This window comes from Papio anubis, chromosome 1 (assembly GCF_008728515.1).
Source record: "Papio anubis isolate 15944 chromosome 1, Panubis1.0, whole genome shotgun sequence".
Classification (NCBI taxonomy): domain Eukaryota; kingdom Metazoa; phylum Chordata; class Mammalia; order Primates; family Cercopithecidae; genus Papio; species Papio anubis.
In genome coordinates, this window is record NC_044976.1 from 125,987,037 (window position 1) to 126,013,333 (window position 26,297).

At 53.4% G+C, this 26,297-nt stretch overlaps 3 protein-coding genes across 12 annotated transcripts; 2 read left to right on the forward strand and 1 right to left on the reverse strand.

Annotated features, from left to right (window-relative positions):
• The first annotated feature begins 3,164 nt into the window (after window positions 1-3,164).
• FDPS (farnesyl diphosphate synthase) lies at window positions 3,165-15,213 on the forward strand. Of its 6 annotated transcripts, none has more exons than XM_021929980.2 (11): window positions 3,230-3,377; window positions 4,156-4,368; window positions 4,447-4,609; window positions 6,893-7,033; window positions 12,491-12,571; window positions 12,717-12,839; window positions 13,214-13,302; window positions 13,395-13,467; window positions 14,148-14,225; window positions 14,331-14,465; window positions 14,957-15,213. In XM_021929980.2, the coding sequence occupies exons 2-11, from the start codon at window positions 4,193-4,195 to the stop codon at window positions 15,155-15,157; spliced, it is 1,260 nt and encodes a 419-aa protein (XP_021785672.1). In that variant the 5' UTR covers window positions 3,230-3,377; window positions 4,156-4,192; the 3' UTR covers window positions 15,158-15,213. The 6 variants fall into 6 exon arrangements, with proteins under 6 accessions (XP_003892829.1, XP_003892830.1, XP_021785672.1 ...); XM_009182876.2 differs by having other exon boundaries at window positions 3,371-3,488; XM_003892780.2 differs by lacking the exon at window positions 4,156-4,368 and having other exon boundaries at window positions 3,165-3,377.
• Window positions 11,387-16,325, reverse strand: LOC101018742 (putative uncharacterized protein RUSC1-AS1). The gene is made up of 2 exons (XM_009182857.4): window positions 15,697-16,325; window positions 11,387-12,944 (listed from the first exon to the last, which is right to left on the reverse strand). The coding sequence occupies exons 1-2, from the start codon at window positions 16,318-16,320 to the stop codon at window positions 12,921-12,923; spliced, it is 648 nt and encodes a 215-aa protein (XP_009181121.3). The 5' UTR covers window positions 16,321-16,325; the 3' UTR covers window positions 11,387-12,920.
• On the forward strand, window positions 15,456-25,372 carry RUSC1 (RUN and SH3 domain containing 1). Of its 5 annotated transcripts, XM_009182844.4 has the most exons (12): window positions 15,487-15,553; window positions 16,248-16,268; window positions 16,763-17,699; window positions 17,971-18,381; window positions 19,422-19,520; window positions 19,681-19,757; window positions 19,884-20,058; window positions 20,135-20,240; window positions 20,433-20,479; window positions 21,165-21,717; window positions 22,725-22,850; window positions 24,663-25,372. In XM_009182844.4, exons 5-12 carry the CDS (start codon window positions 19,472-19,474, stop codon window positions 24,829-24,831), a joined length of 1,302 nt encoding a protein of 433 aa, XP_009181108.1. In that variant the 5' UTR covers window positions 15,487-15,553; window positions 16,248-16,268; window positions 16,763-17,699; window positions 17,971-18,381; window positions 19,422-19,471; the 3' UTR covers window positions 24,832-25,372. The 5 variants fall into 5 exon arrangements, with proteins under 5 accessions (XP_003892827.1, XP_009181087.1, XP_009181108.1 ...); XM_009182823.4 differs by having other exon boundaries at window positions 15,457-15,553; window positions 16,248-17,699; XM_003892778.3 differs by lacking the exon at window positions 17,971-18,381 and having other exon boundaries at window positions 15,456-15,553; window positions 16,248-17,699.
• Window positions 25,373-26,297: the final 925 nt, after the last annotated feature.

Below are 26,297 nucleotides of genomic sequence, written 5' to 3' on the forward strand. Positions count from 1 at the left end.
TTACAGGCACCCATCACCATGCCCGGCCTTTTTTGTAGTTTTAGTAGAGACGGGGTTTTGCCATGTTGGTCATGCTGGACTCGAACTCCTGACCTCAGGTGATCTGCCCACCTCGGCCTCCCAAAGTGCTGGAATTACAGGTGTGAGCCACTGCGCCCAGCAAAAGACAAATTTTTTTGAGAAAGGTCACTCTCTGTTGCCCAGGTTGGAGTGCGGTGGCACAATCATAGCTTCTGGGCACAACCCCAAATTTCTGGGCTCAGGTGATCCTCTCCCCTCAGCCTCCCAAAATGCTAAGCTTACAGGCGTGAGCCACTGTGCCTGTCCTGTAAGTGAAATTGACCACTTTAACCATTTACTGTACAGCTAAGTGGCGTTAAGTACATTCACATTGTTGTGCAGCCATTATCACCACCCATCTACAGAATTTTTTTCCACTTCTCAGATGAAACTCTGTACTCATGAAACAATAACTCCTCATTCCCTCTCCCGTTAGCCCCAGGAAACCACCATTCTACTTTCTGTTACTATGAATTTGATTATTCTAGGTACCTTATAAGGTACTGAGGCAGGAAAACAGCGTCTGGAGGCAGGGAACATAAGGCCGATTCACACTTCAGCTATGACAGGAAATATCCTCTCCATAGGGCCTAGGCCAAGTAAACGACTTTGTAACTTTACTTCATCCTCTCCATTTACATAGGGCATACTCTAAGTAGAGGGTATTTAAACTCCCTAAAATTCTGCAATGGGGCCTTTGAGCACCTATGCTCGGGCCTGCTCCCACACTGTGAAGTGTTCTTTCATTTTCAATAAATTCCTTCATTCCTTCTTTCCTTTATTCGTGTGTTTTGTCCAGTTTTTTCTTTCTTTTTTTTTTTTTTGAGACGGAGTCTCACTTTGTTGTCCAGGTTGGAGTGCAGCAGAGTGATCTCAGTTCACCACAACCTCCACCTCCCGAGTTCAAGTGATTCTCCTGCCTCAGCTTCCCGAGTAGCTGGGACTACCGGTGTGCGCCACCATGCTGGGCTAATTTTGGATTTTTTTTTTTTTTTTTTTTTGAGACAGAGTCTCGCTTAGTCGCCCAGGCTGGAGTGCAGTGGCGCGATCTCGGCTCACTGCAAGCTCCGCCTCCCGGGTTCACGCCATTCTCCTGCCTCAGCCTCCCGAGTAGCTGGGACTACAGGCGCCCGCCGCCTCGCCCGGCTAATTTTTTGCATTTTTAGTGGAGACGGGGTTTCACCGTGTTAGCCAGGATGGTCTCGATCTCCTGACCTCGTGATCCGCCCGCCTCGGCCTCCCAAAGTGCTGGGATTACAGGCGTGAGCCACCGCGCCCGGCCGGATTTTTTAGTAGAGACGGGGTTTCACTATGTTGGCCAGGCTGGTCTTGAACTCCTGACCTTGTGATCTGCCCGCCTTGGCCTCCCAAAGCGCTGGGATTACAGGCGTGAGCCATTGTGCCCCAATTCTTTGTTGAAGATGCCAAGAACCTGGACACCCTCCACTGGTGACAGTACCTCATATACACGGAATCATACAGTATCTGTCCTTTTGAGTCTGGCTTATTTCACTTAGCATAATTGTCGAGGCGTGTGAACGAGAGCAACTCCATCTTGAATAGGGACCGGGTAAAATAATGCTGAGACCTAATGGGCTGCATTTCCAGTTGGTTTAGGCATTCTAAGTCACGGGATGAGATAGGAAATTGGCTCAAGATACAAGTCATAAAGACCTTGCTGTTAAAACAGATTGCAGTAAAGAAACTGGCCAAAACCCACCAAAACCAAGTGGTAACTAGAGAGACCTCTGGTCGTCTTCAAGGCTACACTCCTACCACATGCTGTGTCGAGATCAGGGTTCTATATGGTCTACAAAGCGGAAGCATGAATAATCCACCCCTTGTTTAGCTTATAATCAATAATCAATACATTTATTTTATAAGAAGCACAATCATATTTATAATTATTATAAATTAGTATAAATATACATTTAACAATATACAATTATTAATATACATTTATAATTATTATAAATCAATAATCAATAAATAACTGGCCAGGCCCGGTGGCTCACTCTTGTAATCCCAGCGCTTTCAGAGGTCGAGGTGGCTGGATCACCTGAGGTCAGGAGTTCAAGACCAGCCTGGCCAACCTGGAGAAACTCCCTCTCTACTAAAAACACAAAAATTAGCTGGGCATAGTGGCAGGCACCTGTAATCCAGGAGAATCTCTTGAACCCAGGAAGCGGAGGTTGCCTAGCTGGAATTACAGGCGCGCACCAGCACACCTGGGTAATTTTTGTATTTTTAGTAGAGAAGGGGTTTTGCCATGTTGACCAGGCTGGTCTCAGATTCCTGACCTCAGGTGATCCGCCCGGCTCGGTCTCCCAAAGTGCTGGGATTACAGGTGTGAGCCCATGAGCCACTGTGCCAGGCCAAGACTCATCTTTTCTTTTTTTTTTTTGATACGGAGTCTTGCTCTGTGCCCCCAGCTAGAGTGTAGCCAGCTAGAGTGCAGTGGTGCGCTCGATCTCCGCTCACTGCAACCTCCGCCTCCCTCACTGCAACAATCGTTGAAGCGATTCTCCTGCCTCAGCCCTCTTGAGTAGCTGGGATCACAGGCGCGCGCCACCTGACTAAATTTTTTTTTTTTTTTTGTATTTTTAGGAGAGACGCGGTTTCACCACATTGGTCAGGCTGGTTTCGAACTCCTGACCTCATGATCTACCCTCCTTGGCCTCCCAAAGTGCTGGGATTACAGGCGTGAGCCACCGTGCCCGGCCCAAGACTCATTTTTCTTAAGCCCTTAAAGCACTTTACACACATTACCTCGTGGTATTACTACCCTCATTCAACAAATGAGGTAAGCTAGTCTCAAGGAAGTTCACTGAGGATCAGAGATGTTAAATGATTTGCCTAAAGTTAGAGAACTAATAAGTGAGAAAGCTAGTTGTGTTGCGTTTTACTAACGTGCCAATCAGCTGCCCAGGATGACAACGAAAACTAAAGTTGAGTAAGAGGCAGCCAGAGCCACAGCGGGGGCGTTCCCAGCCTGGCTCGCTTCCAGCACTGATGCCTCCAGCCTAGACCTCTAGGCTTCAGCCCTTCCATTGGTCGTTCGTCACCGTGCGCCATGCTCACACGAGGGCCAGCAGCCAATCAGCGCGGCTCGTCTCCGCCCAGCCAGGCCACGCAGGATCGCGTTATCGGTCCCTCCCGCGGGCACTCTGGGAGTTGTAGTCTAATTATACGTTTCCGCCCATAGCCTGGGGAGAGCGGGAACTACTCGACCCAGAGAGCCGAGCACTGAGCAGATTCTGCTTTCAGGAGTACCCGCCAACGAGCGGAACGGAATAGGAATCCGCATCTGGGAACAGGTGAGAGAGTATGTGTGCTAGGCCTTGGAGGAAGGGGGCCGATACCGGGCCTTACTTCTGTAACGATACTGTGAGGCATCAGAAGGCCAGCCTGTTGCGTCCGTTTTGAAGGTCGGTGGGCTAGACTGGCTGGTCTTCTGGGGGTGCGGAGACTTCCAAACTCTGCCCTTGTGTTTTTCTGGAACCGCCAATATGCCCGGACCCCGGTTAACTCCTTTGCTGCGAGCCCTTCTGTCCCGTCCAGAGTTGCTGCGAGCCTGTCTGCTCAGTCCTAGCAATTCCCGTGAGGCTTGGGACGCGCGGTTCCAGCACCCCGGACAATATGGACGCAGCACCCATGGGTTCTCGCCCCAGTGCTTCTCCCCTCCTTGGGGCGTAACTCAGACCCTGGGCACCCCTCTCCATTGCCCAGGGGAGACCTGGGTTCTAGATTTGGCTCTGCCTCTACTATCTTCCTACCTCCTAGAGCCTCAGTTTGGCTTGTGTAAAATAGGATGACTTAAGGGTCCTTTCAGCCCCTAATCCTGTACTCTGTACCACCTCCTTACCCAGCCTTGTGCACGCCGTCTTGAAGGCACTGAGTTCTAGCCTGTTTATTATAAGTGGCGATTTGTTGGGTCTCCGTCACCCAGCCATACTTTTTGTTTCCTGCATATCCTTCTTGTTATTGTCCCCAAGCACATTCCACAAGAGGGAGGGGCACTCTGGGCTAAGGCTGGGATGGGAGTTATCTGGGTAGCTGCCACCATGCCTCTGCCTTTGGTGCTTGCTCCTGCAGGGAGTGCTTGGTGCCCCCTCCCTATGCCACTCCCAGGATGCCCCTGTCCCGCTGGTTGAGATCTGTGGGGGTCTTCCTGCTGCCAGCCCCCTACTGGGCACCCCGGGAGAGGTGGCTGGGTTCCCTACGGCGGCCCTCCCTGGTGCACGGGTACCCAGTCCTGGCCTGGCACAGTGCCCGCTGCTGGTGCCAAGCGTGGACAGAGGAACCTCGGTGAGTGTGGTTGGGGTGAGGGGCCTTGGGGAGGGGAGCAGCTGATCAGGTTTCTGACTTGTTTTTCCTTCTACTCAGAGCCCTTTGCTCCTCCCTCAGAATGAACGGAGACCAGAAATCAGATGTTTATGCCCAAGAAAAGCAAGATTTTGTTCAGCACTTCTCCCAGATCGTTAGGGTGCTGACTGAGGATGAGATGGGGCACCCAGAGACAGGAGATGCTATTGCCCGGCTCAAGGAGGTGAGGGATTCATGACTTGGGGGAGTGAGCCTTTGGTTCGGTTGCTCTGTATATGTGGGATTCACCTGTGGCTTATGAGGGACTTTTGACAGATGTGAGAGAAAGCTTTTTTTTTTTTTTCTGTCACCCAGGCTGGAGTGCAGTGGTGCGATCTCGGCTTACTGCAACCTCCACCTCCCAGGTTCAAGCGATTCTCCTGCCTCAGCCTTCTGACTGGCTGGGATTATAGGCATACGCCACCATGCCCAGCAAATTTTTGTATTTTTAGTACAGATGGGGTTTCACCGTGTTGGTCAGGCTGGTCTTGAACTCCTGACCTCAGGCGATCCACCCACCTCCTCCTTTGATCCCAAAGTGCTAGGATTACAGGCGTAAGCCACCGCGCCTGGCCGAGAAAGCATTTACCTGAGGGACTCGAGTCTGCTCTGGAGGGGTTGGGGCCTGGGCAAGTATACTTACTCAGTCCGTAAACCTGACTTTTGGCTCTGATGGAAGGTGGGTCATCCAAACTGCTTTGCATGGGGGTGGAGGCCTTGAACCTGGCAAGTCTTAGATTTTGTGTCCTGAAATCAGAAGCTGATACCTTGGCAGAGACCTGGGAGGAAGACAGTCTGATATTGTCCTATCTCCCTGGGGCCTGAGAAAGTTGTATCATTAGAAACCCTTATTCTAGGACATGAACTATTGCTGTGATACTTGCCAATTTTTTTCCTGTTGATTCTGGAGTATCTATTAAAATTCTTCTTATAAATGCTGTCTATCTCATATATCTGAGGGGAATCAAGGGAAAGGGGGGCTTTGCCTATACTGGGATGGGGATTAAAAGAGAGTCTTGGCCCAGCATGGTGGCTTATGCCTGTAATCCCAGGACTTTGGGAGGCTGAGGCCGGGGGGGATCATGAGGTCAGGAGTTCGAGACCAGCCTGGTCAACATGGTGAAACCCCGTCTCTACTAAAAACACAAAAATTAGCCAGGCGTACTGGCGCGCACATGTAGTCCCAGCTACTCGGGAGGGTGAGACAGGAGAATCGCTTGAACCTGGGAGGCAGAGGATGCAGTGAGCCGCGATTGCGCCACTACACTCCAGCCTGAGTGACATAGTGAGGTGAAGTCTTCCCTGTTAGTTAGGTCTGATTGAAAGCAGGGCAGCAGAAGGTAAAGTGAGACGCAAGAGGGGACACCACTGGAGGAGTGGGAGATGGATCCCACAGCTTGGGTCCCCTGTAAGCTGTCTTTTGGCCGACTTTGGAGAGGCTTTGTCTTTTTTTTTTTTTTTTTTTGAGACGGAGTCTTGCTCTGTCTTCCAGGCTGGAGTGCAGTGGCCGGATCTCAGCTCACTGCAAGCTCCGCCTCCCGGGCTTACGCCATTCTCCTGCCTCAGCCTCCGGAGTAGCTGGGACTACAGGCGCCCGCCACCTCGCCCAGCTAGTTTTTTGTATTTTTTAGTAGAGACGGGGTTTCACCGTGTTAGCCAGGATGGTCTCGATTACAGGCTTGAGCCATCGTGCCCAGCGAGGCTTTGTCTTAATATAGTGAAGGAGGCTTTTCATTTGCAGGAGGGTTGAACTCTGGGTAGGCAGAGGTGGTTGGAAAAATAGGGATGGGTTGGGAAGGGGAAGTCTAGGAGAGGTGGGGATGGGGAAGGAACCTGGGGAGGGAACTGAACAAGCCAGTCATCCCTATAGCGTGTACTGAATTTTCCATGGGTTCAAGCCCTGTTTGGGCTTGGGAGCAGCATTTAATCTGCACTATGGAGGTTTTAAATTTATTGGGAGGCCGAGGCGGGTAGATGACTTGAGGTCAGTAGTTCGAAACAAGCCTGGCCAACATGGTGAAACCCTGTCTCTACTAAAAATACAAAAACTAGATGGGCATGGTGGTGGGCACCTGTAGTCCCAGCTACTCGAGAGGCTGAGGCAGGAGAATTGCATGAACCCGGGAGACGGAGGTTGCAGTGAGCCAAGATCGTGCCACTGCACTCCAGCCTAGGCAACAGAGTGAGACTTCATCTCAAAAAAAAATAAAAATAAAAAAAAATAAATAAATACATTTACTAGGATAGACCATGCAGAAAGAACGTACCTGGGCACTGGGACCTCTTCTAGCTTTGCTCCAGAAATTTGGAAAAGGAGTAAAGACAGTAGCAATTCCAGAGGCTCCTTGAAGAGGAGTTGGGGAGGAAAAAGTTAGGGGGTGGTTGGAAATGGGAGAGAGCAAGGAGAAAACTCACAGTAGCTTCTGTATGTACCCTGATACCCTGTCCCTCTTCCCTTGCCCTCCAGGTCCTGGAGTACAATGCCATTGGAGGCAAGTATCACCGGGGTTTGACAGTGGTAGTAGCGTTCCGGGAGCTGGTGGAGCCAAGGAAACAGGATGCTGATAGTCTCCAGCGGGCCTGGACTGTGGGCTGGTGTGTGGAACTGGTGAGAGGGGTAGGGGAAGGGAGTGGAAGTTTCCTGCAGTGGTGGTGACTTGGGTGGGAAAGGGAGGGATGAGCCTGAAACTTATTTCTGGGTTGTGTTTGTGTTTCTTTGTCTCTAGTGTTCTACGGCCAAATTTAGAGTGAATCACTCCAAGGGTTAACTAATGTGGGGAGCCTCTTTTGGCATTAGGTATGAAGATGGCTGTAGATAGTTGTAGACAGTGTGGACTGGGGCCTTGAGACTGGGCAGGGAGGTGTCAGCTCTTTCCTTTGAGCAGAGGATGGCCATAAAAGTGACAGAGGAGGCTGGGCATGGTGGCTCACGCCTGCAATCCCAGCACTTTGGAAGGCCGAGACGGGTGGATCACGAGGTCAGGAGATCGAGACCATCCTGGCTAACACGGTGAAACCCCGTCTCTACTAAAAAAATACAAAAAACTAGCCGGGCGAGGTGGCAGGCGCCTGTAGTCCCAGCTACTTGGGAGGCTGAGGCAGGAGAATGGTGTGAACCCGGGAGGCGGAGCTTGCAGTGAGCTGAGATCTGGCCACTGCACTCCAGCCTGGGCGACAGAGCGAGACTCTGTCTCAAAAAAAAAAAAAAAAAAAAAAAAAAAAAATGTGACAGAGGAGGCTGGGCATGGTGGCTCACGCCTGCAATCCCAGCACTTTGGAAGGCCCAGTGGGGCGGATCACCTGAGTTCCGGAAATCCCAGCACTTTGGGAGGCCGAGGGGGGCGGATCACCTGAGTTCCGGAGTTTGAGACCAGCCTGACCAACATGGAGAAACCCCATCTCTACTAAAAATACAAAGTTAGCCGGATATGGTGGCGCATGCCTGTAATCCTAGCTATTTGGGAGACTGAGGCAGGAGAATCGCTTGAACCTGGGAGGCGGAGGTTGCGGTGAGCTGAGATTGCACCATTGCACTCCAACCTGGGCAACAACAGCGAAACTCCGTCTCAAAAAAAAAAGAAAAAGTGACAGACGTCTTCCAACGGCTATTCAGAAGCAGAGATTGAAAACTGGCAGCTCACTGATAGTTTTTTGAAAATGTTTTACAATTAAGTCTCCTAAATTTAACAAAGAGATTTCATACTAAAACCTAGATTTCTAGCATGGCTTGGGAAATTGTAAGATTTAGGTCCATGTTTCCGCATAGCAACAATTGGCTGAAGCTGAGTGGATGTAACTTCCCCAAGACGGCATGTGTTCTCCTGTGTGCTTTCTCTGGTTTGCTCCAATCTCCACATCCCCTTGTCTTCTATACCAGTTCATCTTGGTCTTGAAGGTGTCTATTTGCTGGCATGGCCTAAAGCTTTCATTAGTGGTGGGGGACTGGGTTCTGGGAGGGGTGCCATGCCCGAGGAGGGTGGCAGTGAGCCCAAAAGGGAAGAGCATACAGAACTTGGTGAGTGATGATGATGCTGAGTTCCTGGCCTGAGAGGAGCAGCTGGGTCAAGGGAAGACGTGCTGAGCACAGTCAGCGCGGGTATGTTCTTGGTATGGGTGGAGCAGGTGGATCTGCCTGTCCTGTCGGTGGTGGAAATTCCAGTCTGGAACTTATCAGGGAGATAGATGGGTCTGGGGAATCGAGATTTGCTTCTAAGGAGGTAATAGGCCCATGGCATCCAGGGAGAGGCCCCAAGATGACAGGGATGCTGAGGGGCTGAAGGATTCAAAATATGGAGATGACAGGCAAGGGCGGAAGGGAAGGAGGATGAGGGCAGAGCAGAGGAGCCAAGCTATGGGGGCCAAGGGAAGCAAGACCTCGAGGGGCCAGTGGTTGACTGGTAGAATCAGTTCGTTATTTTTTTGAGACAGAATCTCGCTCTGTTGCCTAGGCTGGAGTGCAGTGGCACCATCTCGGCTCACTGCAACCTCCGCCTCCCAGGTTCAAGCAATTCTCCTGCCTCAGTCTCCTAAGTAGCTGGGATTACAGATGCCTGCCACCACGCCTGGCTAATTTTTGTATTTGTAGTAGAGACGGGGTTTCACTATATTGGTCAGGCTGGTCTGGAACTCCTGACCATCTGCCTTGCCCTCCTGAAGTGCTGGGATTACAGGTGTTACAGGTGTGAGCCACTGTGCCTGGCCTAGAATCAGTTCTTAACCCTGGCAGCACCCTAGGTTCACCTGTAAGTTTAAAAAAAATTTTTTTTTCTAAGACGGAGTGTCGCTCTGTTTCCCGGGCTGGAGTGCAGTGGCGCAAACTCAGCTCACTGCAGGCTCTGCCTCCCGGGTTCCCGCCATTCTCCTGCCTCAGCCTCCCGAGTAGCTGGGACTACATGTGCCCGCCACCGTGCCTGGCTAATTTTGTTGTATTTTTTTAGTAGAGATGGGGTTTCACCGTGTTACCCAGGATGGTCTCGATCTCCTGACTTCGTGATCCACCTGCCTCGGCCTCCCAAAGTGCTGGGATTACAAGTGCGAGCCACCGCACCCGGCGTTTTAAAAAATTTTTAATTATTTTTTTTTTATTCAGAGTCTCACTTTGTTACCCAGGCTGGAGTGCAGTGGCATGATCTTGGCTCACTGGAATCTCTGCCTCCGGAGCAAAAGCCACCCTCCCACCACCTCAACCTCCCAAGTAGCTGAGACTACAGGAGCGAGCCTCTACCTGGCTAATTTTTTTTTTTTTTTTTTTTTTAATAGAGACTAGGTTTCGCCATGTTGCTGAGGCTGGTCTTGAACTTGTGGCATCAAGTGATCTGCCCATCTCGGCCTCCTAAAGTGTTGGGATTACAGGTGTGAGCCACCGCGCCTGGTCTAATTTTTTTTTTTTTTTTTTGAGACGGAGTCTCGCTCTGTTGCCCAGGCTGGAGTGCAGTGGCCGGATCTCAGCTCACTGCAAGCTCTGCCTCCTGGGTTTACGCCATTCTGCTGCCTCAGCCTCCCGAGTAGCTGGGACCACAGACGCCCGCCACCTCGCCCGGCTAGTTTTTTGTATTTTTTTTTAGTAGAGACAGGGTTTCACTATGTTAGCCAGGATGGTCTTGATCTCCTGACCTCGTGATCCGCCCGTCTCGGCCTCCCAAAGTGCTGGGATTACAGGCTTGAGCCACCGCGCCCGGCCCTAAATTTTTTTTTTTTAGAGACAGAGTCTCACTCTGTTGCCCAGGTTGGAGTGCAGTGCTACAGTCATGGCGTACTGTAGCCTTGACCTCCTGGGCTGAAGCCATCCTTCCACCTCAGCCTCTCAAGTAGCTGAGACTGCAGGCGCCCGCCACCATGCCCGGCTTTTTTAATAGTTTTTTTTGTAGAGATGGAGTCTCACTATGTTGGCCAGGGTAGTCTTGAACTCCTGGGCTCAAGTGATCTGCCTGCCTCGGCCTCCCAAAGTACTGGGATAACGGGTGTGAGCCACTGTGCCTGGCCTGGGTTTTTTTTTTTTTAATTTTCCCTAATAAATAGAAAGTGCTGGTGGGGTTAAGAATCAGTGCTAGGAGGCAGAGGAAATGTGGGGAGGCCATGGAATTAATTCTCTTGGAGACCATCATGGTTGAGTGGTGGTGGCCAAAATGAGATTGTCCTTGCAGTCACCCTTGGGAGAGGCCGTGAATGGGTGGCTTCAGGGAAACCATGCTACTCCAAATAAACACAGAGTCAATGAAACATGTGCCTTTGATGTGGAAAGCTCAGGACCTCCACACTACTCTTCTGGGGTTAGGTCAGAGGTAAAGGTGCAGACGGATACCTCCTTCCCTGAGGACTCTGCCTGTGACAGTAGCAGTGGTTGTTGCAACGGTCCTTTTCCCACGGCCCATGCTGGGTTCTGGCAGGCGGTGTTGCATGCTTCCTTTGCAATGTGGATCGACTACAGCACACAGGATTAGGATGGGATGAAGTCTTAAAAACCATGTCTTCTAGGCCAAGTGTAGTGGCTCATGCCTGTGATCTCAGCACTTTGGGAGGCTGAGGCAGGTGGATCACCTGAGGTCAGGAGTTTGAGACCAGCCTGACCAACATAGAGGAACCCCATCTCTACTAAAAATACAAAATTAGGCCAGGCACGGTGGCTCATGCCTGTAATCCCAGCACTTTGGGAGGCAGATCACTTGAGGTCAGGAGTTCAAGACCAACCTGGCCAACGTGGCAAAACCCCATCTCTACTGAATGAAAATACAAAAATTAGCCAGGCTAGCAGTTGGTGGTGGCGGGCGCCTGTAGTCCCAGTACTTGGGAGGCTGAGGCAGGAAAATCACTTGAATCTGGGAGGAGGAGCTTGCAGTGAGCCCACATGGCGCCACTGCACTCCAGCCTGGGCGACAGAGTGAGACTCTATCTCAAAAAAAAAAAAAAGAAAAGAAAAGCTATTTAAGGAACCAAAACATATAGTATGACTGACTGCAGGAAGTATCACAGGGAATGTTAGAGTGTTTTATTCTTTAATTTCTTTGTCAGACAAGTGTTTAGGAGACTCTCACTCCAGGCCTAGTGCTGTGCTAGGCTCTGCAAATGCTAGGAGGGAGAAGTTACTGTCCCTGCTTCCAAGGAGTTCATGGTCTAGTGGGAAACCCGACACGTTCAGGTACCTTCAGATGGGCACTCAGAAGAGTAAGCCGTTAGTTAAAATTAATGTTTAAAAATGTTTAAAGATGTCTGAGACTCATAGGTCAAAGTCAGATTTCAGTTCCACCTGATTAACCTGTACTGCTAAGGAGCTCCTTTAGGTAAGGCTGTGTTCCTAGTCACCGGGGTGTTCAAACATAGTGCTGGGGGCAATGTGGGAATAGCCTTCTTTTATTTAGGAAGTAATGTAAAGTCAATTGCACGAATAAATCTTACTTTAAGCATTCATTGAGGTGTTTGGCAAGAATAGAGTACGGTATATGAAGGTGTTTCCTAATCTCCCTGATACCAGGCCTAATCTAGGGCTCATTAGAGATGTCAAAGATCTGTTCTAGTTTCTTACCTAAAACAAGAGTGTTTTAGTTCCATTTTATAGGCGAGGAGTCTGAGCCAAACAGGTTCTATCACTTTCCAAGTCTCCATAGCACAGAAGTCTTCTGCCTCCCCACCCTGACTTTCGCAGCTCACAGGGACTATCAAAAGCAGCAGCTGTGGCCGGGTGTGGTGCCTCATGCCTGTAATCCCAGTACTTTGGGAGGCTGAGGCAGGAGGATCATTTGAACCCAGGAGTTCAAAACCAGCCTGAGCAACATAGTAGGACCCTGTCTCTACAAAAAATAAATTGAAAAAAAAAAAAAAAAAATCAGGCATGTGGTGTGTGCCTGTGGTCTCAGGTACTCAGGAAGCTGAAGTGGGAGGATCACTTGAGCCTGGGAGGTGGAGGCTACAGTGAGCCGTGATTGCACCACTGCACTGGATAATGGTGATACTCTGTCCCCCACCAAAAAAAAAAGCAAAACTATATACAGATATAGATATAAAGTAGCAGCTCTGTTGCTGATAGAAGGAACAGTAATGAGCCCTGCAGGTCTTATTCCACTCTTCCTAGCTGCAAGCTTTCTTCCTGGTGACAGATGACATCATGGATTCATCCCTCACCCGCCGTGGACAGATCTGCTGGTATCAGAAGGTAATGGTGGGCAGGAAAGTAGCAGTGGGTATGGGGACAGGCCACAGGGAGGTGGTATGTGCGGCCTGGGTGAGGTGTTGGGATGATGGCTCTTAGTATGAACCGAGACTAGAGATTGATTGCTTGTTTTTCTCTGTCATGATAGCCGGGTGTGGGTTTGGATGCCATCAATGATGCTATCCTCCTGGAAGCATGTATCTACCGCCTGCTGAAGCTCTATTGCCGGGAGCAGCCCTATTACCTGAACCTGATCGAGCTCTTCCTGCAGGTATGCTGCAGACAAGGCCCGATGCCCAGAGGGTGCCCATGGTAGCCTTGGCCTTTATAGGACATGCTCATCTGGCTGGTTTCAGGGTACAGGATTGCAGGGTACCTGGAAGGGAAAGAAAGCGAGGAAGGGAGTTGGGAAGCGGGGTGGTGGTAGTGGCAAGAAGGGGCTTCTCTGTCCCTGTGTAATTGGAAGAAAGGGTGATAAAGGACTGTGTATATGAATATAGGCCTTGAGTTTCGGGGCTTTCTCCCCTTCTGTTGCCTTTCTGATTCTGCCCAGTTGTCAGCTGGTATGGGATGTTGGGCTCAGGATACCAGGGTTTCGTATATCTTGAGAAAGCCTGGCTCATGGGCCGTCTTTGTCTTCCTTAGAGTTCCTATCAGACTGAGATTGGGCAGACCCTGGACCTCATCACAGCCCCCCAGGGCAATGTGGATCTTGGCAGATTCACTGAAAAGAGGTGAGTGACAGTGCGAACCATGTCTGGACAGCGAGGTAGGGCTCAGGATGTGCGTTGCCCTCCTGAGGAGTTTCTCTTCTCCCCCTACTCAGGTATAAATCTATTGTCAAGTACAAGACAGCTTTCTACTCCTTCTACCTTCCTATAGCTGCAGCCATGTACATGGTGAGTGAGCCTCCTCACCCCTCTCCTCTGCTAATGGGGGCTTTTGGACAGGAGGGCATAGAGCAGAAAACGTGAACACTGCTACCCCTGGTGAAAGGCTGTGTGACCTTGAGCAAGTCAGTCTCGCTGAGTCTCTTCCTCAACTGAGGATAAAATTCCTACTTCACAGGACTGTAAAGATTAAGCAAAGCAAGGGATATGAAAGTGCTTAGCACTTAATAGGGGAACAGTATATCCTGCATCTGAGTATGGATAGGAGTGTGGAGGAGATCAACCAGGTTGAGAGGGAAAAGAATGGATTAAGGGCAGTCAGTGGGATTAACTGTCTACCCTGACCTTGCTTCTCTACATTTCCTTTTCATCTTGAAAGAAGTTGGAGGTGGCAAAAATATTAGGAAGATGGATCAGAATGACTCGGGGACTGACATTTGTGAGGGAAGACAGGCTGTGCACCTGTAGAATGGATTCATCTCTTTTATGACTCCCTGAAAGTCCTAGCCAAAAATAAGTGGGATTGAGGTTGAACCATCAATCAGGACTGTCTAGGTCAGGGAAGCCAAGATATCTGAAGAGAGAGGAGAGATTTGGGGCTGCAGTAGGGCAAGACCCCATGGGAGGAAGCAGCCAGGAAGATGCAGGCACCTCTGGGGTTTGGCTTATTAACCCACCTTTCCCTGTAGGCAGGAATTGATGGTGAGAAGGAGCATGCCAATGCCAAGAAGATCCTGCTGGAGATGGGAGAGTTCTTTCAGATTCAGGTAGGAAGGCAGGAGGCAGTAGCAGAGAACAGGCACCAGCTTCACTCCTCCTCTGCCTAGGAACCTCATCCTTCCTCCTTTGCTGCCCTCCCCCTTCCCGCCCAGGATGACTATCTTGACCTCTTTGGGGACCCCAGTGTGACCGGCAAAGTTGGCACTGACATCCAGGACAACAAATGCAGCTGGCTGGTGGTTCAGTGTCTGCAACGGGCCACTCCGGAACAGTACCAGATCCTGAAGGTGCCTGAGAGAGGGTGGTGGGTCCCTGAGCTGGTGGAAAGGGATAGAGTAGTGGTTCTCAATTGGAGGCAGTTTTTCTCCCGAGGGGACATTTGGCAATGTCAGCAGACATTTTTTGTCGTCGTCATCACAACTCTGTGTGTGTGCATGTGGTACAGACATCTAGTTGGCAGGAGCCAAAGATGTTGCCAAACATGTAGCACACAGAACAGCTCCCCCAGACAGGATTATCTGGTCCCAAATTTCAATAGTGCCAAGGGTGAGAAACCCTGGAGTAGAGGACACCTGGTCTGAGGCAATATGTAGGGAATATTTGGGATAGGGAAGGGAAGCTTGGGATCCTAGCTACCTAGAAACACTTGAAAATTGGAGGGAGGAAAGGAGTGGGTGGCTTTGGAGATGTTCTGAAATATGAGAATGAGGGGAGTGGAGGGGTCCTGGAGGCTCTGGGGAAGGCCAAGCCCGTTTTCCTGTCTTCCAACCCCTTTTAGGAAAATTACGGGCAGAAGGAGGCTGAGAAAGTGGCCCGGGTGAAGGCACTATATGAGGAGCTGGATCTGCAGGCTGTGTTCTTGCAATATGAGGAGGACAGTTACAGCCACATTATGGCTCTCATTGAACAGTACGCAGCGCCCCTGCCCCCAGCCATCTTTCTGGGGCTTGCGCGCAAAATCTACAAGCGGAAAAAGTGACCTAGAGATTGCAAGGGCGGGGAGAGGAGGCTCTCAATAAATCATTGTGTAACCTTTTTGTGGTTCTGTTCTTGCTCGGCGCAGCCAGAGTCTGGCTCTTTCCAGAATGTGCGGGGTGGGGTGCTGGGAGGACTGGCTGCACAGAAGCAGGACCCAGGGGCCTTGGCATCAGGGCCAAAAGCTTGGGATACATCAAACCCGCTAGGTGGGTGACACAAGACGCTAAGCGCTGGGGGCGGGTCTGAGCTACGCCACGCCCATGCGCGAAGGGGTGCAGATGCGCTGCGCAGAGTGGGTTGTGCTAGTGCCCCTCCCCTCCCGCTCTGTGCCCCGCCGGGCGGGGACCGTGGGAGCCGAGGACAAGCCCAAGGCCGGAGCGGTTCCAGGAGGACCCTGGTGAGGAGGGCTCGGCCCATGGGTGTAGACCGATGGACCAGGGCACGAGGGGCGGGGCAGGACAAGGGAGCAGGAGAAATGAATAGAGAAGGGGTGCGGTGGTGACTGAACGATGGAGACGAATGCGGAGAGAATGGACATACCGCTGTTCCGAGGGGCGAGGGCGCAGGCTGGAGCCCGGCGGAGGCAGCCAGCAGATGCGGAGTTGACAAGCTGACGGCTGCTCCATCCTTTTCCTCTCCAGCTCCCACCCCTTTCCTGCATTCACCAGGCAAACTCTGCATATCGCCCCACCCCCATCCCCCGCCTCCTTTCAGGGCATCTGGGTGGGTCTCCCTGGGTCCCTTCCTGTGGGAGTAAGGGGTAGGCAGGAGGGCAGGGCCAGATTGCGGCAGCAGGGACCCGGAGGTCCATTCTGGGCCCGGACCTCTTCCGGGCCCCCGCCCCCCTTCGGAAATCCAGAGCGCAGCCGCGTTCTCTGACCCTCCCGGCTCCATTCCCGGAGGGTTACATTCGACTCCACCTGCAAACACTGCAGTGGAAACTAATGGCCAGTCGATTGCGATTTGCATCTCATTGAAATATCTTCCAAAGCAGCCAGAGCCTTCAGGCCTGCTGCTGCCGTCAGTCACCTCAGTGTCCTTCCCGCAGCTCCTGTCCTCACTGGCTGGGCTTCGCCACCCCTGTCTTCTAGGTCTGCACCTGTGGTTGCCAGGTAGGTGGATGTGAGAGACCCTACCCTCCTGGTTCTCTAGAAGCCATCCCATCGCCGCTGGCACCATGCTGTCTCCTCAGAGAGCTTTACTCTGCAACCTCAATCACATCCATCTCCAGCACGTCTCCCTGGGCCTGCACTTGTCCCGCCGTCCTGAGCTACGGGAAGGGCCCTTGAGCACATCCCCTCCCCCAGGAGACACTGGGGGCAAGGAGAGCAGGGGCCCCTGCAGTGGCACCCTGGTGGACGCCAATTCCAACAGCCCAGCTGTGCCCTGCCGGTGCTGCCAGGAGCACGGTCCGGGCCTAGAAAACCGGCAGGACCCATCACAGGAGGAAGAGGGGGCTGCCTCTCCCTCAGACCCAGGCTGCTCTTCCTCGCTCAGCTCCTGCTCAGATCTTAGCCCCGATGAGTCCCCCGTCTCAGTCTACTTGCGGGACCTCCCTGGTGATGAGGATGCCCACCCTCAGCCCAGTATCATCCCCCTGGAGCAGGGTTCCCCACTGGCTTCAGCAGGTCCTGGCACCTGCTCACCGGACAGCTTCTGCTGCTCTCCTGATTCCTGCTCTGGAGCTTCTTCTTCACCCGATCCTGGCCTGGACTCGAACTGCAACGCCCTGACCACCTGCCAGGACCTCCCTTCCCCGGGCTTGGAGGAAGAGGATGAGAGCGCGGAGCAGGATCTCCCTACCTCTGAGCTCTTAGAGGCGGATGATGGGAAAATCGACGCTGGGAAAACGGAGCCCAGTTGGAAGATTAACCCAATTTGGAAAATTGACACAGAGAAAACTAAAGCTGAATGGAAAACCACGGAAAACAATAACACTGGTTGGAAAAACAACGGGAATGTTAACTCTAGCTGGAAAAATGAACCTGAAAAATTCGACTCTGGTTGGAAAACCAACACAAGAATAACTGATTCTGGCTCGAAAACAGATGCAGGGAAAATTGATGGAGGATGGAGAAGTGACGTCAGCGAGGAGCCGGTGCCCCACCGGACAATCACGTCCTTCCACGAGCTGGCCCAGAAGCGCAAGCGGGGCCCAGGGCTGCCCCTCGTCCCGCAGGCCAAGAAAGATCGCAGTGACTGGCTCATAGTCTTCTCGCCCGACACCGAGCTGCCCCCCTCGGGGTCGCTGGGCGGCTCCTCGGCACCTCCTCGGGAAGTCACCACCTTCAAGGAACTCCGGTCCCGAAGCCGGGCCCCACCCCCGCCAGTCCCGCCTCGAGACCCCCCAGCTGGCTGGGCTTTGGTCCCGCCCCGGCCCCCACCCCCGCCTGTCCCTCCCCGAAGGAAGAAGAACCGACCTGGACTGCAGCCCATAGCGGAGGGGCAGTCCGAGGAGGGCCGGGCTGTCAGCCCAGCGGCTGGCGAGGAGGCCCCAGCCGCGAAGGAGCCGGGAGAGCCGGGCGCGCAGGCCGGCCTGGAGGGTAAGAGGTCGCAAGAAGCGGGAGGAGGGCTGGGCTTCGGCCGCTCACGCCTCCTAGGCTTCCAACCCGGCCCCCTGTCTTCCCTCCATTCTGTGTCACCCATCCTCCCCGCCCCTTCTACCAGGGAGCGCTCCGGGAAAGGGAAACTGGGTGGGTCATTGGGTTACGGGACTAACTCTTTGCTCCCTCTTCTTCCCGCCCCTCCTTGCCTGGCTGCCCATCCCGCTGCCCTCCTTCCCTCTGCGCCTGGCCCCGCCAATCCCGCCTGCAGCCGGTCCCCTCCTGCTCCCTCGGCCCCTGGTTTTCCGGTTCTCGGCCGACGGGCGCCCCCTGTTGGAGGGTGGGGGCGCAGGCGCAGCTGGGTCTCTGCTCCTGGCTCCTCTGGCCGGGTGGCCTGGCGCCGGGCTGCGGCTGCTGGGGGCGCCGAGTCCCTCAGAGGAGCAGCTGCTGCCCGTCCGCCTGTCCCCAGTGGGAGCCTATTCGCCTCCGACTCGGGGAGCCTTGCCCTGCCTGGCCAGCCCCGAGCTGGCATTGCTGCTGTCCCCGCTCTTTCCCAGAAGTAGCACCTTCCCCGCCGCGGCTCCCCCACCCCGCCAGGTACCCGCCCCCCCGCTGCCACCGCAACCTCGTCCGCCGAAGGCCCCTCGCTGGACCAGGAGCCCATCGCCTCCGCCCAGGCTACGTAAGACGGACCCGGGCAAGCCCCGCGGGCCACGCCTCAGGCGGGCCGCCCCGCCCGCTCCAAGGCCCCTCCCACTATCGCCCGGCCCCATTTTCGCTTTTTTTCTGGGGTTGCCCAGCTTGGTCCCGCCCTTCAGTTTCGGCCGACTCCAAGCAAGTTCGTCGGTTTTGGGGAATCTGGCCCCGTTCCTAGTGCTGGAGAGGGGAAGTTGTTGCCTTTCCTGCTCCGTGGCCCGGTCCCCTCTCCCTCCAGACCCGCCTGGGCATAATGGACACGGGTTTACCCAGCCTCCATGCCAAGCCTAGGGGGTCCCAGCGAGTCTGTTGTTAGGGACTTTGGGTCACACCCTCCGTGGAATTCCTTGGCCTGTGCATCTCGGGCCTGTCCCCCCACCTTGCTCGGGAGGGGTGGAGGGTGAAGCTCCCGGGAGCTCATTGGCACTAGAAGTTCTGGCCACGCCCTCTCCGCGAGTCCAGTCCCATGCGGGATGAAGAGGGCACCTTCCACCTAGAGACTGCTGCGCGACCCGGGTTTCCCCTTTCCGGCGCCTTCCAGCCTCCCAATCCTCGGGTCTCGCCTCCCTCCGTCTCCTCCCTGTCCCCTCTGTCTGTCTTTCCATTGGTCCACGCCGCCCACGTGCTCCCCGGGGCTCCGCAGGCTGGACTGGGCCCCGGGGCGGTGCGCAGGGCTGCACCTCCCTCCCGGCGCCCTGTCCTCTCCCGCCCTACAGGCCCTAGCGGGGCAGGCGGGAGGTGAGCGCTGCCGTCTCGCTCCCGGATTTCCGGGATCCTGGAGGTGGGGGCTGTGCCCTGAGGGAGGGCACCGGGAACCGGGATGGGGCTGGGGGACAGCGAGTGCCGGGAAGTGTGCGGGATTTCACTCCGGGGCTCGGGTCGAGCTACCCCGTGCTCCAGGCGGCCCTGCGCCTCTTCTCCCCAAGACCCTTCGGGGAGACCCGCCGGAGACAACTTGTGTGGAAGCCCGGAGTCCTCGGAATAACCCTTGGTAAGTGTCACCGCGCCCTTCTTCCCTTACGCCAGTCCGTAGTTCGTGGTCCTTCGCCGGTGTCTCCGGAGCCCAGCGGCTGTGGATGGCAGAAGCCCAGAGTGGGACTGGTCAGCTGCAGGAGCAGAAGAAAGGTAGGGCACCCTGACTCCCGACCCCGCGCTTCCGAATGAACTGCCCCTCGCCCCCGGCCCTGCTCTCTCAGGCTGTCCGAAGGCAGTCTCTCCGCGCCCCTCGGGCAAGCCTGGGTAGGGGCGCGGCCTCCTAGCGTCTTCCCTTTCCCTCCCCTCCCAGGTCTCCTGATAGCCGTCAGCGCCTCCGTGGATAAAATCATCTCGCATTTTGGGGCCGCCCGGAACTTGGTGCAGAAGGTGAAGGTGGCTGGAGGGAGGGTGTTGGGATGAGGAGAGTAATGGAGCTCCGCGGTGGGTGCGGGAACGGTTGGCGGGTGGTGGCTGGAGGGATCTCTGGACCCATCCGCATCGCGCCGCCTCCAGGCCCAGTTGGGTGATAGCCGGCTGAGCCCGGATGTGGGGCACCTGGTGCTGACCACCCTCTGCCCGGCCCTCCACGCCCTGGTGGCGGATGGGCTGAAGCCTTTCCGGAAGGACCTCATCACCGGGCAGCGCAGGAGCAGCCCCTGGAGCGTGGTGGAGGCGTCGGTGAAGCCAGGTGAGCCAGGAGGGCGTGGGACCCGGCAGTGCGCAGGGCTGGGCCGGGCTTGGCTGACTGCACCCCACGTTCTCAGGCTCCAGCACCCGCTCCCTTGGAACCCTGTATAGCCAGGTCAGCCGTCTAGCCCCGCTGAGCAGCAGCCGTAGCCGCTTCCATGCCTTTATCCTGGGCCTTCTCAAGTGAGTTGCCTTCTTCCCAGTGCCCTTCCCACGACCTGGGACTGCAAGAGCATCATGGGTGGGACACAGTAGTAGTACCTCATGTCCCCAGAGAAGGCCCCCCCTCCTTCCAATCTCATCTCCCATCCTCCACCCAGAAAGGACTGGAGTCCTCTACCTCCCTGAACTTCCATTCCCTCTTTTCTCCCCCAGCACCAAGCAGTTGGAGCTGTGGTTTTCCAGTCTCCAGGAAGATGCAGGTCAGAGGTTCAGATGGGAGAGGATGGGGCTGATGGGCTGGGAGGATGGGAAGGAAAGGGTTCTCTCCTGCTGGTTCCCACTGGTGCCAGAATGCCATTAATCCAGATCTCCGATCTTATTACTCTTCTAATTAAAACTTTCTAAGGAGGCCCATCGCCCATAGGATGAAAGACCCAAAGCCTTGGCTGTCTGGCCTCTGCCTTCTTCCCCTGCCTTGGAGGCCAGGGCTTTCCCTGGTCTTGCCAACAGTCTTCCCGCCTGGCCCTTCCTGCTCCAAGGCCCTGCTTATGTTGTTCCTCTATCTCCTGCCCCTCCTGCTTCCTCATGAACTGTCATTCATCCTTTGAGTCCTTCCCCAGTGAGGCCTTACCTCTACCCTCAGACTAGGCCAACCCCCACACCATTTTGTATGTGCTTCTATGGCTGTCCTGTCCTCCTCCTCTGTAGCCTTTGCACTGTCACTCAGTTACTTGTCACCACTTGCTGTGTGTGTCTTCCTATTTGGGCTAGGTTCCACACAGGCAGGGATGTCAGACCTATAGCTCACCACACCCTTCCTCCTCTCTGCCTCAGTGCCCAGCAGAGTGAGGCCTGGGAGGATGTGTGCTGACTGGTGGGCTGCTCTGGGGGGTCCTCTGGCACTAGGTCCAGGGCAGAAGCTGATGTTGGCCTGCTCTTTTCCAGGCCTGCTCTCCCTCCTGTACCTGCCAACAGGATTCTTCTCCCTGGCCCATGGTGGCTGTCCCTCCCTGTCCACAGAGCTGCTGCTCCTGCTGCAGCCTTTGTCGGTGCTCACCTTCCACCTGGACCTGCTCTTTGAGCACCACCACCACCTGCCCCTGGGCCCGCCTCAGGCACCTGCCCCTCCAGGCCCGCCTCCGGCTCTGCAGCAGACTATGCAAGCCATGCTGCACCTGGGGGGCCGGCTGGCCCAGAGCCTTCGGGGGACTTCCAAGGAAGCTGCTCCAGACCCCTCAGACTCTCCAAACCTTCCCACACCAGGGAGCTGGTGGGAGCAGCTGACCCAGGCCTCCCGGGTCTATGCCTCTGGGGGTACTGAGGGCTTTCCTCTTTCCCGATGGGCACCGGGGCATCATGGGACTGCAGCTGAAGAAGGTGCACAGGAGAGACCCCTGCCCACAGATGAAATGGCACCAGGCAGGGGCCTCTGGTTGGGAAGACTATTTGGAGTGCCTGGGGGCCCCACAGAAAATGAGAGTGGAGCCCTAAAGTCCAGGTAATGGGGTACCTTGTCCTTTCTATGACCTTCTGACTCTCAGATCTCCCAGTGGCCTCATTTGAAACTCTATAGTGATGATCCTTTAGGGCAGAGGTTGGCAGTCTGTTTTTCTACAGCCATGAGCTAAAAATGGTTACATTAAGTGCCTATATAATGATCTCAATTTTCCCTCTTGGTCCTAGGTCCGAAAATATAGTTATCCCCACGTACATGTGGGGAATTGGTTCTAGGACCCTCACATACACTAAAATATGACATACTCAAGTCCTATGTTGATGTATAGGAAAAGACAGCCCTCAGTATATGTGGGTATTATATCCTGAGAATACAGTATTTTCTGTTCAGTTGGAAAAAACCTGCATATAGGTGAGCTTGCGCATTTCAAACCTGCTTTGTTCAAGGGTCAACTGTATTTACTATCTGGTCCTTTAGAAAAATGAAAAACAGCCTGGGCAACATGGTGAAACCCTGTCCCTATAGAAAAATACAAAAATTAGCTGGGCATGGTGGCACACACCTGGTGGTAGTCCCAGCTGCTCTAGGAGGCTGAGGTGAGAGGACAGCTTGAGCCTAGGAGGTCGAGGCTGCAGTGAGCTGTAATCACACTGCTGCATTCCAGCCTGGGTGACAAAGCGAGACCCTGTCTCCTCTCCAAACAAACAAACAAACAAAATTGCGAATCCCTGCTCCAGGCCTCAATAACTGGTGGGTCTTTAATGGCTTGAGATGTTCTCTAGTGGCCCTTTCGTTCTGAGCCTCTCTAGACCCTGCTGGGTCCATAGGTTCCTTGTGATTTGTGGTGTTGTGGACTTTTGTTGTCATCTCCCTCATCAGCCTGAAAATGCCTGTATCTAATAATTAACACTCTGCCCTCAGCAGTGACTAACCCCTGACCTCTTTTGAACCACAGTGAGGCCCCTTAGCCTCTCCCTCCCTCCAAACCCCAGGGTTCTTTGGGTTTTCTGGAGGTGGGTTGAGCTGTGACCCTATGTCCCTTCTTTTAGGAGACCATCTAGCTGGCTGCCCCCGACAGTGAGTGTGTTGGCTCTTGTGAAGCGGGGGGCACCTCCTGAGACACCTTCTCCTCAGGAGCTTGAGGCCTCAGCACCCAGCATGGTGCAAACCCATAGGTAAGGAGGACTGGGGAGGATGCACTAGTGTGTAACCATGTATGCTATCACAGCATGGATGGGAGGTAGTGTAAAAAAACCTGGGCTTTAAAATAAGACCATGCTTAGTGTGCATTGCAGCTTTTCTATTTATTATCGATGTGTCACTCATTTGTCTGAGCCTTGGATTTTTTTTTTTTTTTTTTGGAGACAGAGTCTTGCTGTGTCGCTCAGGCTGGAGTGCAGGGGCATGATCTCGGCTCACTGCAAGCTCCCCATCCTGGGTTCGCCTATCTCAGCCTACCGAGTAGCTGGGACTACAGGTGCCCGCCACCACACCCAGCTTTGTGTTTTTTGTTTTTGAGACGGAGTCTAGCTCTGTTGCCAAGCTGGAGTACAGTGGGGCGATCTGGGCTCACTGCAATCTCTGCCTCTTGGGTTCAAGCGATTCTTCTGCTAAGCCTCCTGAGTAGCTGGGATTACAGGCCCATGCCGCCATGCCCAGCTAATTTTTGTATTTTTAGTAGAGAAGGGGGTTTCACCATGTTGGCCAGAATGGTCTCAATCTCCTGACCTTGTGATCCACCTGCCTTGGCCTCCCAAAGTGCTGGGATTACAGGCATGAGCCACTGTGCCTGGCCAATTTTTGCATTTTTAGTAGAGACAGGGTTTCACCGTGTTGCCCAGGCTGGTCTAGAACTCCTGACCTCAGGAGATCCGCCCGCCTCAGCCTCCCAAAGTACTGGGATTAGAGGCGTGAGCCACTGTGCCCGGCCAGGATTCTTTCTATAAAAAGAGGATACGATGCAATACCTTTTTTATAGTTATAGAGACTAAACATAATTTTTTTTTTTTGAGACAAGAGTCTCACTCTCGCCCAGGCTGGAGTGTAGTGACACGATTTTGGCTCACTGCAACCTCGCCTCCTGGGCTCAAGGGATTCTCCTGCCTCAGCCTCCAGAGTAGCGCCCGCCACCATGCCTGGCTAATTTTTGTAACTTTAGTAGAGACAGGGTTTCGCCGTGTTGTGCAGGCTGGTCTTAAACTCCTGGCCTCAAGTGATCTGCCCACCTCGGCCTCCCAAAGTGCTGGGATTACAGGTGGGAGCCACCACACCTGGTCACTAAACATTTTATAAAAGCATTTGGCAGCTGGGCGCGGTGGATCACCTGAAGTCAGGAATTCAAGACCAGCCTGGACAACACGGCGAAACCCTGTCTTTACTAAAAATACAAAAATTAGCCAGGCGTGGTGGTGGTGGGCACCTGTAGTCCCAGCTACTCTGGAGGCTGAGGCAGGAGAATTGCTTGAACCCAGGAGGTGGAGGCTGCCGAGATCACAGCACTGCACTCCAGCCTGGGGAACAGAGAGAGACTCTGTCTCAAAAAATAAATAAATAAATAAAAAGAGTAGATGGAGTAGCAGGAGATCCAAACACCAAACAGGTTTTGGTGATGGATTGGATGTATGGAGTGAGATGCCCAGGTTTTTACCAGGAGCAAGTGTGGGTAGAAAGTGGTGCTGTTTACCACTGTAGGCGACATAAGGAGGGACTGGTTTTGAGGGTGAGTCATTTTGTTTGCCTATGTTGAATTTGAAGCATCAGAGAGAAGTGCAAATAGTGTCAAATAAGCAGCTAGAGTGGGTTTGGCACTCAGAAGGCTGGGGCCCCAGATAGAACCACCATGTTGATGATTGGTTCTCAAGTCCCTTCCAGAGCCCAGTCAATGTTCACTGAGCCAAACCAACAAGGGCACTCTGGAGGTGACACCTGGGGACAGCTGGGCACCCCTACCTCACTTCATCCCAGTATCTTCCTCTGGCTCCCCTCAGGGCAGTTCGGGCTCTCTGTGATCATACCGCTGCAAGACCTGACCAGTTGAGCTTCCGGCGTGGGGAAGTGCTGCGTGTCATTACCACAGTGGATGAGGACTGGCTCCGCTGTGGGCGGGATGGCGTGGAGGGTCTGGTGCCTGTGGGGTATACCTCCCTTGTTCTGTAGCCCTGGGACCCTTTCCTGTGTATGTGTCTCCTTCCTGTCACCTGGGAATGGAATGGCCAGTGAACACCATCCCAGAAGCATTTTCCCTGTCTGCAAAATGACATTTCTTCCCACATTTCTGCTAATGTTTAAAATAAACTTTCCTTCTTCCCTCCTATACCCACCTGTAAGGTGAAATCTGCTCTTCTTCCAAATATATAAAAAGGGAATTGCCCTCCAGGAAATCTTCCTTTCCTTTTTCCCATCTGTATAAGGGAATGTCTTCCTTCCTATCTATCTGCAAAATGGAAATCTAGACCTCCTTCTTCATCCATAAGTGGACTGTGCCAGTACAATACATGCCTCAGCCCCCAAGCCTAGAAGGACCTCTAGTCTCCTTCCTGTGTATGGAATCTTCCTCACTCCACCCCTCCCACGTTGTCTGTATTGATAATGTACTCATGCTGTACTAGGTGCTGAAGCCTGGACACCCCTGGTGGGTGGGCCTGTGGTGATGATTTGCATCCTTCCTCCTTTGTCCCAATAAAGTATGGGAGTTGAATGTGTGTCTTTCACTGTGGGTTTCAGGACATAGGCTATGGGGGAGGAGAAAAAGGACCTCCTATGGGAGGCATAAGGCAGATGTTTCTTTTCGTTCTTAATGCTCCCTGAAGAATAGAGAAGTAGTCCCTCACTGGTTCCTGAATCTCACAAGTGCTTCTCTACTGTATGACTTTCTCTGTTTAGCTAGACTAACAGGATAGGAGCCTGCATAAATATGGGGGAGGAGAGGACTTAGCCCTTGAAATTGTACTTCATATCTGAGGTGAAGGGAAGGATTAAAGATTTGCACCGGGCACAGTGGCTCACACCTGTAATCCCAGCACTTTGGGAGGCTGAGGCAAACAGATCACTTGAGCTCAGGAGTTCTAAACCAGCCTTGGCAACGTGGCAAAACCCCGTCTCTACAAAAAATTAGCCAGGTGTGGTGACACATGCCTGTGGTCCCAGCTAGTTGGAGGGCTGAAGCAGGAGGATCCTTTGAGCTGTGGAGGTCGAAGCTGCAGTGAGCCGAGATTGTGCCACTGCATTCCAGCCTGGGTGACAAAGTGAGAACCTGTTTCAAAACAACAACGAAGAGTTGTAAGAAATGTCACCATTTGTTCTACTAGCCGGGTGCGGTGCTCACACCTATAATCCCAGCACTTTGGGAAGCCAAGGTGGGCAGATGACGAGGTCAGGAGATAACGACCATCCTGGCTAACACAGTGAAACCCCATCTCTACTAAAAATACAAAAAAATTAGCAGGGCATGGTGGCAGGCGCCTGTAGTTCCAGCTACATGGGAGGCTGAGGCAGGAGAATGGTGTGAACCCAGGAGGCGGAGCTTGCAGTAAGCTGAGATCGCGCCACTGCACTCTATCTCAAAAAAAAAAAAAAAAAAAAAAAAAGAAATGTCACCATTTTTTCTACTTAGTATCTATCAC

Excerpts from the sequence above, each read along its gene's own strand:
- LOC101018742 (XM_009182857.4), bottom strand. The coding sequence starts at position 16,320 with ATGGGATGGCTTCTAGAGAACCAGGAGGGTAGGGTCTCTCACATCCAC. Across the intron at positions 12,945-15,696 it reads CCTCGCCCCTCGGAACAGCG|GTACCCTGCAATCCTGTACC; the intron begins GTATGTCCATTC and ends TTTCCCTTCCAG.
- FDPS (XM_021929980.2), top strand. The coding sequence starts at position 4,193 with ATGCCCCTGTCCCGCTGGTTGAGATCTGTGGGGGTCTTCCTGCTGCCA. Across the intron at positions 4,610-6,892 it reads CTATTGCCCGGCTCAAGGAG|GTCCTGGAGTACAATGCCAT; the intron begins GTGAGGGATTCA and ends CTTGCCCTCCAG. Across the intron at positions 12,572-12,716 it reads AGATCTGCTGGTATCAGAAG|CCGGGTGTGGGTTTGGATGC; the intron begins GTAATGGTGGGC and ends CTGTCATGATAG.
- RUSC1 (XM_009182823.4), top strand. The coding sequence starts at position 16,334 with ATGCTGTCTCCTCAGAGAGCTTTACTCTGCAACCTCAATCACATCCAT. Across the intron at positions 19,521-19,680 it reads GCTGCAGGAGCAGAAGAAAG|GTCTCCTGATAGCCGTCAGC; the intron begins GTAGGGCACCCT and ends CTCCCCTCCCAG. Across the intron at positions 20,480-21,164 it reads CAGTCTCCAGGAAGATGCAG|GCCTGCTCTCCCTCCTGTAC; the intron begins GTCAGAGGTTCA and ends GCTCTTTTCCAG.